The following is a 14,304-nucleotide window of genomic DNA, read 5'->3' on the forward strand; positions in this document are numbered from 1 at the left end:
TAAGATATTAAGATAATAAGATTGGTGTGAGATATTGTGGAGGTTTTGTTACGATTGATTTGTCTTCTTTTGTTGCTTGATTTTGTTTTGCTTATAGCACTTTCTGAACTTTGGCATCTTCCCCCGTTCTTCCTTTGTCATATATGGATGATTTTCCAATATTTGAGGTCTCTTCATTCACTTCTTGGAATTGAATTACCATGTTTTCCTCAGTGTGTGCACATTGCATTGTTAAAATAGTGTAATTGGTATATTAATCCAGTAGATGGGGCAATCATTCTAAAAATTACTTGAGACTTGATCTCTAAAACTAATTACCATCGTTTTTTATCAAATGAATAAGACTAAAGAGAGAATACTTTTATTTGTTTTAAAAAAGGAAGTTGCCTTAGAGATGGTAATTAGTAGTTTTTAATTAAAAACAAATTGAGTAAAATTTGGATGCTCTTCAGTGAAAACTACATACTTTTCTAAATTAAAAATATTCAACTATCTAAAAGAGTATTTAAATTTTATTTTCTGTTCCTAAGCAGTTGAATGTTTTTAACCCAGAAAATACTATATAATATTTTTAGTGGTATGAACTGAAATGTGAAGTAACTTAATTATTACATGAGTGTTTGAACACAGCATATACTAGGGGGCTTTTAAAAGTTCATGAAGAAATTGCATGATCTTTTAATTGATTTTTTTCTGTAAACTTTTTGAAGCCCTCTCATATTATTGTTTGTTTGTCTTTGTTGATATTATTAACAAATTATTTGCACAGATTAATTCTAAGAATTAAAGAGCTTCATTTAAAAAGAAATATTTTTATTGGCTGGAGGAATAACAGTTATTAAATTTTTTTTTATTCTGATTGTATAAAGTTAAATTTGTACTTTGTATAAAGTTAAATTTGTATAGTTGGTACTGATGGTTGAGAATCACTCAGCTGTGCACCAAAACATTAATGGTTTAAAGCCACCAGCCACTCCACCTGAGAAAGATGGGACAATCTGCTTCTGTTAGATTTACAGCCTTAAAAATCCTACAGGGCTGTTCTATTCTGCCCTGTAGAGTTGCAATGAGTCACAATCAACTAGGTGGTAGTGGATATGGTACTGATACTTTGTTTTTGCAGATTTGTCTTCATAAAGTTTTAAACTATGAAATAGTTACAAACTGAAATATTCGGTAAGGCTGTTAATTTTGGCTTTAAAAATCTGTTTGTTTTATAAGAAAATAGTAATACAGAAATAGTAGACAACAGAATTTCCAAATAATTATTTCACATTTCCGTATTTAGCTTTCTGAAAAGTCCTTTCTATTGATTTCTTTTAATTATCAAGAAAGTTATATATTGTAAGACTCACTTTATAGTTGAGAAACTGGGAAATAATATTAGTTGATGCTTATTCTAATTTTGGTGAATCTCAAGTACTGTGCTAAATGCTTTATACAACAATATGAAGTAGGTAGTGTTATCCCATTTTACAGATGAGGAAACTGACTTTCGGGTGAGTTATTTGCTTTTCTAGGATCACCTAGTTAGCAAATGGAAGAGTCAGAACTCAAGTACATTTGAGGTCTTACTCTGCTATGCTAATCACTTTATAACTCCAACCTTTTTCCTGAAAATTAGATTGTCCTTTGGAGTTTAAAATTGATTTTTAGTTTTTAAAAGTCATTTCAGTATAATTTTGATCACCTTTCTAGAGTTTTAAATTATTTTTTTCTTTCTTCTTCTTCTTTATATTTATTCAAGAAACTTCTGCAGCATCCAGAATTAAGTAACAGTCAACTTCTGGCAGATTTTCTCTCCCCTAATGGTGGGGAAACACAATTTCTTGATAAAATACTACCCGATGTAAATCTTGGTAAGTCAGTTTAAAGAATCATATAAAAGAGTAAATTGAAAAGAGGGGAAAAAAATCAACATTTTCAGATTAAGTGTTTACTTTATAACAATATTTTTTTAGTATAGCCATGTGTTAAATTTTAAAGGGCTTTATTGCAACCTTTAGGAACAGGTTGTCAGAGGAAGAGTTAATTCATCCATCTGTGAGCTTTGGTTGTTTAGTAAGTTACTATTAGCAGTATGTCCTATCACAGAAAATTGTATTATCCACTGTCTTTTTGTCTTTATTTTGTGACTTAAGAAAACTATTGACAGTGTTTTAAATGTAGACAAATATGTGTTTTTATCACACAGCATATGAAAGATGTCTTTGAAGTTTCTCATAAGGTATTTTAACAAAGACCCTATGTGTTGACATTTAATTAATTTTAAGGCTCAATTGTTTTCTGGTTTATCTTTTTAAAGCTATATTATATTGTTGTTGTTAGGTGCCATTGAGTTGGTTTCCAATTCATTGTGACCCTGTATAGGGTTTTCTCAGACTATAAATTTCCATGGGAGCAGAAAGCCTCATCTTTCTCTTGAAGAGCAGCTGGGTGGGTTGAACTGCTGACTGGTGGTTATAGCAGCCCATCACCACCAGTGCTATTTAAGTTTTATCATATTTATCATATTCATCCTTATTGTGTATGTGAAAACATTATAAATGTTCTTTAAATCCTAATTTTCCTTTGGGAGTTTATAGTTGTCATTCTGAAAAGGGAACTTTATACAAACTGACTTTAAATTAGTTAGAATTAATCTTATTGGTATTCTGAGCAAATTTCATTCTGTAGTACTTGTCTACACGGATCAATCTTATTTAAAGTTTGCTGACTGAGATTCTGGCATGGATTGTGCACATTATTAGATAGTCTGGAAACCTTTCTGCTTTCAGTATTTTCAGTTTGTTTTAATTTTTCCATTAACAATTTAGAAAAATTATTTAGATACATAAAATCTTGATCCTTCAAAGTACCTTTGTATTTTAGTTAAATAATTTCAAAGTTTGTAGATTGTCCTATTTCCGGTATTTTACCTTTTTAAAGGAAACTGAAGATAAGTCAGAAATTTTACCTTTGCTTTATGTTTTAAAACATTAATTGACATTTATTTTGGCAGATACAAAATCTATAGTAAAAGCACAGATGAATGGGAGACTGAAATAATTTTAATTACTACTATTAGAGATTAAAGACAGTATTTTCTGAAGAAGATGTTTTTGTGTTCTATTCCAGCAGCATTTAATCTTAGATAAATTACTTACCTTAGAATTTGTCTAAATAGTTATGTCAACAGAAACCTAGGTAAATTGTCTTCTCTAACCGTTGTATCACATACATTATAAACATACACCAAACAAATGGAAATTTTTAAATGATTCATTTAAATAGTCATGCAGTTTTTAAAATGAATTGTTTCAGAAACCTTCCTGTGGGACCACTGGTTTAAAACACTCAATCCGTATCCCATACTGATGCTCATCATTCCTCTCCTTGTTAACATTGTTACGTTCCAGAGAGTTCCATACTCCTCACCTTTCTTCACCCCCTCTTGCAGCAGCCTTCTTTTTTCTAGAAATTCTTCTGTTCGTGCGTTTACTAACGTGTACTGAGTCACTCCTCTTGTGGTTCCTCCATTTCTATCTTTCCCAAGCTTCTCCTACCTTCACTTACCTAAATATAGGTGTTTCCTAAGGCTTAGTCCTCAATTTTCTTCTTGCTGTTCTCAGTAATTTTAGTTCTTACCTATTTGAAGATAAAGATATTTCCCAACTGCAGTCTGCCCTTTAAGTTATACTTTTCCAGTAATCAGTTAGACATTATTACCTCCTAATCTCCCATCATATTTTTGAAACCCACATCTAAATTTATTATTGGCATTATAATTATCTCACTCATGCTTATGACATTAATGTTACATTGGATTTTCTCTCTCATGCTTTCATTAAGGAATTAGTTTTCAAATTCTATCAGTTTTACCTTTTGGTGTCTTAACATTCTTTATTATCTTTATTGCTGCCTTAATTCAGGTTTCTATTGCTTCTAAATTGGGCTATTGTAAGTTTTCTGAGTGTGTATCGTCGAGTTAGTGACTCATAGTGACCCTTTATTAGGGTTTCAGAGAGTCACTGGTTCATCTGAACGGCTGATCTTCAGGTTACCAGGCCAGTGTTTAAGTGCCACACCTTCATTCCCATCCTCCTCCTACCTCCAACCAGTTCATCATATGTCATGGCCAGATTAATCTTCCTTTCAAAGAATAGCTTTGATTGTGTCTAAAAGTCTTTGCTGTCTCTTTGTCACTACACTAAATCTTTAATCTGAAGCCGTGGGAAGACCATTATGTGGTTTGATACCAATATACCTATTATACTTTAGCAAAATTAAATTCCTTGTATTCTTTTGCCCCAGTATTTTGTTTTTAGTGTTTTCTCCTACTTTAAACAATTTCCTACTATTTCTGTGTATCTGCATATTACCTACATTTTGAGATACAGCTAAAAGAAAAACAACTGGTTCTTTTTAAGGGATCAGGAAAGCATTTCTCAGGACAGTCTTATTTTTCTAGATCTTGAAAAATAGTAGAAACCCTCAGAAGGAGATGGATGAAATCATCCCAGGTGGAGAGAAGGGCATGACTAGAGACCTGGAAGGAGACAGCTGGGAATGTTTGGAGGATAGGCCATATAAAAGAAAGCGAGGCTAGAAAAGTCAGTTAAGGTCAGGTGTGTGTCCATGATAAGGAATTTGGAATTGACCCTCTGAACAGGGATCATTGATAGAGTTAAACGGTTGTGACCTAATCAAAATTGAGTTTCAGAACTATCACACTCTAGTAGCAGTGTGGAAGAAGGTAATAGGCGGTCACAATCAGTATCTGGGACTAAATCTAACAGACTATGTATGTGGTAAACTAATACAGGAACAATTACAAAATGTTATTAAGGGACAGTAAAGAAGATCAGTGTACATAGAAATCATAGTTTTTTGGATGCAGGCTGCCATACTATAAAAAACGTAAATTTTCCCTTAGTTACTTTTCTTTTAGATCCCTGGTGTAGCGCTGTGGGCTAATGCATCAGACTGCAAAGTCGTTTGAATCGCAAGGTTGGTGGTTCAAGCTCACCAGCTATTCCTCAGAAACCTTATACAGGGTCACTATGGATCGAATCGACTCAACAGCACTTAACAACAACTGTAGCGTTTTAGGTGTAATACGGTTCTGATCAAAATCCAAACGATGTACGTCTTCACCTTCCTGCTCAACCTGATGGCCCTTGTGATCTTTGTGGACAAGCTGCGGCATCACCTGGTAGCTGTAGATGTGTTCTTGCTCAACCTGACCCTCTCGGACCTTCTTCTGCTGCTCTTTCTGCCATTCCGTATGGTGGAGGCTGCCAACGGCATGTGCTGGCCCCTGCCTTTCATGCTCTGTCCTCTCTCCAGATTCCTCTTCTTCACCGCCATCTACCTCGCCTCCCACTTCCTGGCAGCTGTGAGCATTGAGCGCTTCCTGGGTGTAGCTTACCCTCTATGGTACAAGAGCTGGCCAAGGCTAAGACAGGCCAGTCTAATCAGTGGGATCTGCTGGTTCTTGGCTGCTGGTCACTGAAGTGTGGTCTATGTCACTGAATTATCTGGGGACTTCAAAGAGAACTCACATGGCAATGCAACTTGCTACCTGGAGTACAAGGAGTCCCAGCTGAAGGTTCTCTTGCCTGTCCGACTGGAGATGGCTGTGGTCCTTTTTGCCGTGCCTCTGCTCATCACCATTTACTGCTATAGTCGCCTGCTGTGGATCCTCAGCAGAAGCTCCAGTCATCACTGGTGGAGGAGGGAGCAGGCCTTGTGACAGCCACACTGCTCAACTTCCTTGTCTGCTTCGGGCCCTACAATGTGTCTCATGTAGTGGGCTTTGTCCAGGGTAAAAGCCCGGAATGGAGAGGTTTTGTGTTGCTCCTCAGCTCCTTGAACTCCTGCATTGACCCCGTTGTCTACTACTTCTCATCATCTGGATTCCAAGCTGAATTTCAGGGGCTAATGAAAAGGATGGCAGGGGCCTGGAGCCCTTGCAGGCTGAAGCAGAATATGGAACTAGAGGTGAGGCAGAAAGACGAGTCACAGCTACAGGAATCGTCTAAGGTAGAAAATTGGTAGTGGACTCTAGAGAGGCGGTGAAATTGGTTGAACAGCCAGCTGCCTGGGCTGAAATGTGGGTGCTGTTGAGGGAAGAAGGTGCAGCTGATGAATCATTCCCAACAGAATTCTTTTCTCAAGTCAAGCAGGACCTTCGTGTGGCAGGCTAGAAACTGATGTGACCCAGGAGCCAACCACACACTCAGTTTTTCTAAGAATGTGCTTACCCAGGGGCCAACTCTTGATCTCACCACACCGCCCTCTCTCCTGTGCTTTCCATTAATAATTCAGCCTGGGAAGCATTTAGGGTGAGAGACAGTTGTGGAGGCAAACAAGTTCTCCATGGTAGCTGCCAGGTTTTGTGCTTTACTGAGGGAAAAGAAGGAGTTAAGAGAAGTGAGCAGAGTCAGAGGTTTGGGACAGGGGATGGGAAAAACCCCAATGTGAGAGCTGCTCCTACTAACAAGTCAAGATTAGGGAAAACAGGGTGAACAGCTATTTCAGGACTCCAGGCGTGTGGACAAGCCCTGCTCTTGCATGCGTTTTCCCAAGAGGTTTCTGTTGCTTTTTAAATTCAGATCTTTAGGCACATTTATGAAAAATGGCAGAAGAAAAATCACTCAAATAAATTTGATAGCAAGCAAAAAAAACCCAAACGAGTATGTGAGTGTGTGTGTGTGTGTGTGTGTGTGTGTATGAACAACTTGACAAACTGAATGTATGATTTATATGAACATGCATAGGACCAAATTGCCAAAACACTGTAGAGGAAGAAGCTTGGATAACTATTATATGTCTTGACTTATAAAACGCTATTGATTAATGCTGTTAGGTTCATTCTAGCTCATGTAGCTAGAGTAGAACAGCTCCTTATAGGGTCTCATGTCTGTCATTTTTAGGCAAGCAGATCTCCAAGTCTTTCTCAAATGGAATCGCTGGGAAGGAGCTACCTAACTTTTAGTTACTAGCCAAAAATTTAACCAGGGCTCTTTTTATATTAATTAATAAAGCCATGGAGCAAAGCACAGAGCACCAAAATAGACATATACAGCTGTGATTTGTGAGATTTGTCACTACAGAAGAATTAGGAAGGAACGGAATTTTCAAGAAAGGCTGCTGGGACACTCGGGTGTATATATACCTACTTTCCACCCCTAGTCTATCAGTTTGTCGTACTGTGGTGGCTTGTGTGTTGCTGTGATTCTGGAAGCCATGCCACGGTTTTCTTAACTACCATCAGGGTCATCCACAGTAGACAGGTTTCATCTCAGCTTACAGATGAAGACAGATTAGGAGAAAGGAGAGACAAACTACTTCCATATATTTAGCCACTGAGAATGTTATGAATGGCAGTGGAACACTGTCAGCTCCAGATTATTGAATACTGAAACATGATGAAAAACACCAGAATATTGTCAGATGTGGTGCTAGAATATGAGACCCTCTGGTTGGAAGTCACTCAAAATGCTACTGGGGATGAACTGCCTCCTCAAAGTAGGGTTGACCATGATGACACGAATGCAGTAAAGTCCTTGAGATCTTCATTTGCTGATGGGGCACAACTCAAAATGAACAGAAACAGCTGTAAACGCCCATTAATAATCAGAACTTGGAATGTATGAAGTCTGAATCTAGGAAAATTAGAAATTGTTAAAAATGAAATGGAACACAAAAACATCAATATCTAGGAGTTGAGCTGAAATGAACTGGTATTGGCAATTTTGAATCTGGCAATCACATGAGTTACTATGCTTGCAATGGCAAATTGAAGAGGAATGGTGGCTCATTCATCATCAAAAAGAACATACCAAGATCTGTCCTAAAGTACAACGCTGTCTATGATAGGACAATATCCATACACCTACAAGGAAGATCAGTCCTAAAGTACAACGCTGTCTATGATAGGATAATATCCATACACCTACAAGGAAGATCAGTCCTAAAGTACAATGCTGTCTATGATAGGATAATATCCATACGCCGACAAGGAAGATCAGTTAATACGACTATAATTCATATGTAAACACCAATCACTATATCTAGTGATGATGAAATAATAGAAATCTACCAACTTCTTCAGACTGAAATTGATCAAACATACAACCAAAATGTATTGATATTTTTGGTGACTGGAATGCAAAGGTTGGAAACAAAGAGGAAGAATCAGTGGTTGGAAAACATGGCTGTAGTGATAGAAACAATGCTGGATATTCAATGATAGACTTTTGCAAGACCATTGACTTCTTCATTGCAAATACCCTTTCTAAAACATCATAAAAGACGGGTATACACATGGACCTCACCAGATGGAATATACAGAAATCAAATCTCTGTAAAGAGACGGTAGAAAAGCTCCGTGTCACCAGCCAAAATAAGATGAGGGACAGACTGAAGAACAGACCATCAGTTTCTCATATACAAATTCAGGCTGAAGCTGAATTAAAACATGTTTATGAGAGCCAAAATATGACCTTTAATATATCCCACCTGAATTTATAGGTCCTCTGAAGAACAGATTTAGACTCTAAAGGACGAAGACCAAAAGAGTTGTGTGGTGACATCAAGAACATCATACAGAATGAAAGCAAAAGGTCATTAAGAAGACAAGAAAGAAGGAAGAGACCAAAATGGATGTCAGAAGAGACTTTGAAATGTGCTCTCCAGCATAGTGATGTTAAAGCAAATGGAAGAAGTGAGGAGACACAAGAGATGAACAGAAAATTTCAAAGGTCAGCTCAAGAAGACGAAGTCAAATATTTTAGCAAAATGTGCAAAAACCTGGAGTTAGAAAACCAAAAGGGAAGAATCCATTCAACATTTGTCAAGCTGAGGGAAATGAAGGAAAAATATCAACCTTGACTTCTAGTATTGAAAGATTCTCTGGGCAAAATATTGAATGATGCAGAAAGCATCAAAAGAAGATGGAAGGAATACACAGAGTCACTGTATCAAAGAGAAATGGTCAGTGTTCAGCCATTTCAAGAGGTAGCATATGATCAAGACCTAGTGATCCTAAAGGAAGAAGTCCAAGATGCATTGAAGGTATTGGCAAATAACAAGGTGCCAGAATTGATGGAATACAAATTAAAATCTTTCAACAAACTGATGTGACACTGGGGCACTCAGTTATCTATGTCAAGAATTTTAAAAGAGAGGTCATTCAACAGAATACAGAAATCATCAAACATCATGGATATCCCATACGAGTAAAGTTTTAATGCAAAAACTGCTGCAGCCAACATTGACAGAAAACTTACAGAGATTCAAGCTGGATTCAGAAGAGGGTATGGAATGAGGGATATCATTGCTGACGTCAGCTGGATTTTGACTGAAAACAGAATACCAGAAAGATGTTTACCTGTGCTTAATTGACTATGCAGAGGCTTTTGATTTTGTGGATCATGGCAAACTAAAGACAACATTGAGACGTATGAGTATTCTGGAACACTTAATTGTGCTCATAAGAACCTGCACATAAACCAAGTGACAGTTGTTCAAACAGAACATTCAGAAGACTGAATGGTTTAAACTTAGGAAAGGTGTGTGCCAGGGTTGTATTCTTTAACCATACTTACTCAGTCTCTATGCTGAGCAAATAATCCGAGAAGCTGGTTTATGTGAAGAAAAATGTGGCATCAGGATTAGAGGAAGACTCATTTAACAACCTTCGATATGCAGATGGTACAGCCATGCTTGCTGAAAGTAAAGAGTACTTAAAATACTTAGTGATGAAGATCAAAGACCACAGCCTTCTATATGGATTGAATTTCAATGTAAAGAAAACAAAAGTACTTACCACTGGACCGGAAAATAAGATCCATATAAATGGAGAAAAGTTTGAAGTTGTCAAAGACTTCATTTTGCTCAGATCAACCATCAGCACTCATGGAAGCAGCAGTCAAGAAATAAAATGACTATTGCATTTGGACAAATCGGCTGCACAAGACCTCTATAAAGTGAAGAGAAAGATGTCAGTTTGAGGATTAAGGTGTGCCTGACCCAAGCCATGGTATTTTCAGTAACCTCATATGCATGTGAAAGTTGGACAGTGAATAAGGAAGATCATAGAAGAATTGATGCATTTGATATATAGTGTTGATTGAGGGGAATATTGAAAGTACCATGGACTGCCAAAAAAACCCAAATAGATCTGTGTTGGAAGAAGTACAGCCAGAGTGCTCCTTGGAAGCCAGGATGGCGAGACTTCATCTCTAATACTTTGTACATATTATCAGGAGGGACCAATCATTGGAGAAGGATATCATGTTTGGTAAAGTGGAGGGTCAGAGAAAAATAGGAAGACCCCCCCAATGAGGTGGATTGGCACAGTGGTGGCAGTGATAGACTCAGGTGTACAATTGTGAGGTTGGTCCAGGACTGGGCAGTGTTTCATTCTGTTGTACACTGGATCGCTATGAGTCAGTACCAACTCAATGGCAGCTAACAACAATAATACCAACAACATACCTACTCTTCATTTATTAACTGTCTTCATTTATTAATTTATTATCCAAAATTTAGCATTTAGGGGAACAGAAAAACATCTGTCTATCTTGCACATTAACAAGCCAGGGTAAGAGGGAGTGTAAGAGAAGGGGAAGTTTGTAAGAAAGAATGAGGCTTTGTAGCACCTTCAGTTTGTGAGAGGAAGCCAGGCTTCTTGAGCTGCTGGCAATTCTGCTCATATCACTCGGTCAAGTGGAGGAGCCAGACCTATGTTGCATCAGAGGCAGGATTTGTGAGAGGGCAGGGCCACATCCGTAGTTTACATTACTCACATCAGCAGGTCACATTTCCCAGGTCAGGTAGAGGAGCATGCTACAGGCAGGTGACACATAAAACCCTGAGGAGGCAGTGGGAGCCAGGGACACAGGAGTTGAGTATGCAGCTTGGAAGTCACTTCTTCTAAAGAGGCCTCTGTTACCTCTGTAGCCTCTGGATGGCCCATGTAGTCAGGCCTCACCTAACCGCCTAGGCTTGTCTTAGGCCAGAAGAGTGGGAAGGTGGAGACACCTGGAATGAGGCCAGTTGCTGGTGGGTTTCTGCTGCTTCCAAGGTGATAGATACCTGCAGCTACCACCACTGCCTGTTAACCTCCATGGACTCCACAGTGGCAGAGAAATGTGGCCTGCTGTGCCACACACATCCCGAGATGTACCTGGGTGCTCCCTCTTGGGTGGTGAGCAATGTGTAGTGGGACGGGCAGCATTATCACCAAAGAGAGGGTAGGGCTCTCTCTCAACTGAGCAACCTGGCTTTTGGAACCTAACCATGTTACTAAGTAAGCAGTAGGAGTTTTTCAGCTTATACCAAAAAAATTAAATTCCATGTAGGAAACCTGTAAAGATTTAAGGATTTCCACTGTGGCTCTATAGCATTAGACTGGTAACCTCAAAGTCAGCAGTTCAAACCCACCAGCCACTCTTTGGAAAACCTATACAGGATCTTTATGAGTTGAAACTGACTAGATGGCACTTAACAACAACCTAAAATTTTATTAAGACGATTTTAAGAGACTAGCTTCATGATCTTAGAGTAATGGAAGATTTCTATTTAATCTTTTTGTTGTTTGCCTACTAGGCATAATTTATTTTTTCAGTATGTTTTCAAATGTTTTTTATCAAAATATTAATATGAAAATAAAGCCAATGTCATCTAAATATCATTTTTGCATCGAGATGACAACATGGACACACAGTGAAGCAAAAACCAGGATACAAACTATCATCACCTTCATAAAACAGAAATACTTTCTAAGAACCAATAAGAAAAGAAAATATGTATATTAACTTTGCTAAAAGTGAAAGCTAGTTCATAAAAAAAAGACCCATAAAGAACACTAAAGATAGCTACAGAATGGGAAAGGATGTAAAAAGTATGTAAAAAATTCATACAATTCACTAAGAAGACAATGCAATAAAAATGGGTAGAAAACTTGAAAAGACACGTCACAAAAGGAATATAAATGACCTACAGATATATGAAAATGTGGCTAACTAATACTGCTGATAATCAGGGAAATACAAAGGAAAATCATTGCGATAACTCCAGATTGTGAAAGTAAAAAGGGCTTTCAGTAAAGTAGCTCATGCCAAGTGTTGGTGCAAATATGGAACAACAGGAACTCTAATATGCTATTGTAGTTACGTGTCGTTGAATTTGTTCTTACTCATAGCAAACCCTGTATAGGGTTTCAGAGGCTGTCAGTATTTGCAGGAACAGCTGGTAGGCTCAAACCAGAGAGCAGCTGGTGGCTCAAATCACCAACTTTGTGATTTTCAGTCCCGTGCTTATTCTATAGCACCACTGTGCTCCCTATATGCTGTTACAAGGAATATAAATTGTAAAATCACTTGAAAACCCATTTTTGTTTTAAGAATGACCTCAGAGTTCCTTTCTGAGATATATACTCAGTATCTTAGCAGATTTGTTTGTAGTAGCTCAAACTGGAAGCAGTACAAATGTTCATCAATAATAGAATAGGAAGATAAATTATGGTTATAGTCATAACATTGTATATATAGCAATGAAAATGATTAAGTTGTAGCTAATACATTGCAATAACTATAAGGCAGCTAGCAAAACAACTTGCAACAGTGTGGATAAACCTTAAAAAAAATGCTGAATGAAAGAAGCAAGACATAAAAATATGTACAACAAAATCTCCCTTATATGTGTTCAAAAACATACCAAACTAATATTAACTGGAAAAATTTGAATGTTATTATTGTTAGGGGCCATTGAGTAAGTTGCCACTCATAGAGACCCTGTGCACAACAGAAGGGAACACTGCCTGGTCCTGTGCCATTCTCACAATCTTTGTTACCCTTGTGCCCATTGCTATTGTCACTGTGCTATGCCATCTTGTTGGGGGGTCTTCCTCTTTTTCACTGACCCTCCACTTTACTGAACATAGTGTCTTCTCCAGGGACTCGCCCCTCCTGATAATATGTCCGAAGTATAAGAGATAAAAAGTCTTGCCATCCTGGCTTCTAAGAAGCATTCTGGCTGTACTTCTGACATAGATTTGTTTGTATTTCTGACAGTCCATGGTACTTTTCTTCTCTAATATGTTAACTCAAATGCATCAGTTCTTCTGTGGTCTTCCTTATTCACTGTCCAGCTTTCACATACATATGAGATTATTGAAAAATACCATCATTTGGGTCAAGTATACCTTAGTCCTCAAACTAGTATCTTTGTTCTTAAACATTTGAAAGAGGTCTTGTGTAGCAGGTTTGCCTAATGCAATACATAGGTTGATTTCTTAAAAGCTGCTTCCGTGAGTGTTACTAGTGAAACCACGCAAGATTAAGTCTTTGATAACTTCAATCCTTTCTCCATTTATCATAATGTTATTTATTTGTATAGCTGTGAGGATCTTTGTTTCCTTTACATTGAGGTACAACCCATTCTGAGGAGTCTTTGGTCTTCATCTGTATTTTAAGTCCTCTTTGCTTTTAGAAAACAAGGTTGTATCATCTGTGCATCATAGGTTGTTCATAAATCTTAGTACAATCCTGTTGCCATGTTCTTCGTATAATCTTGCTTCTCAGATTATTTGTTCAGCATACAGATTGAATAGATATGATGAGAGAATATAACCCTAGTGCACACCTTTTCTGATTTTAAACCATTCATTATCCCCTTGTGTTTGAACAACTGCCTCTTGGTCTATGTTCTGGTTCCTCATGAACATAATTAAGTATTCTGGAATACCCATCCTTTTCAATGTTATCCATAGCTTGTCATGATCTACATAGTCACAAGCCTTGGGTAGTCAGTAAAGCATTGGAAAATATCTTTCTGGTATATTCTGCTTTTATCCAAGATCCATCAGACATCAATGGTGATACACTATTTCCATGTCCTAGTCTGAATTTGGCTTGAACCTTTCACAGTTGCCTGTCAGTGTACTGTTGTAGCCTTTTAAAAATTGTCTTTAGCAAAATTTTACTTGTATGTGATATTAATGATATTGTCCAATGATTTCCACATTCCATTGGATCACCACTCTTTAGAATGGTCACAAATATGGATCTCTTCCAATCAGTTGGCCTGGTAGCTGTCTGCCAAATTTCTTGGCTTACATGAGTGGGTGTCTCCAATGTTGCATTAGTTTGTGGAAAGATTTCAATTTGTTGTTGTTGTAGGTGCCACCAAGTCGGTACCCACTCATAATGACCCTATGTACTCAAGAACGAAACACTGCCTGGCCCTGCACTAACTAGCATCACAACTGTTGCTGTGTTTGAGCCCATTGCTGCTGCCACTCTGTTGAGTCAT

The 14,304-nt window shown here is 37.7% G+C and overlaps 1 protein-coding gene across 2 annotated transcripts in view; it reads left to right on the top strand.

Moving 5' to 3' along the window:
- SNX14 (sorting nexin 14) overlaps window positions 1-14,304 on the top strand; it is a 121,688-nt gene that overhangs the window by 87,966 nt on the left and 19,418 nt on the right. For both annotated transcript variants that reach the window (XM_006870644.1, XM_006870645.1), the window contains one exon: window positions 1,748-1,859. In XM_006870644.1, the coding sequence (XP_006870706.1) occupies window positions 1,748-1,859 (112 nt within the window). The remainder of the gene's footprint in view (window positions 1-1,747; window positions 1,860-14,304) is intronic.

The sequence above is a fragment of the Chrysochloris asiatica genome, unplaced genomic scaffold (genome assembly GCF_000296735.1).
Source record: "Chrysochloris asiatica unplaced genomic scaffold, ChrAsi1.0 scaffold00146, whole genome shotgun sequence".
NCBI lineage: Eukaryota > Metazoa > Chordata > Mammalia > Afrosoricida > Chrysochloridae > Chrysochloris > Chrysochloris asiatica.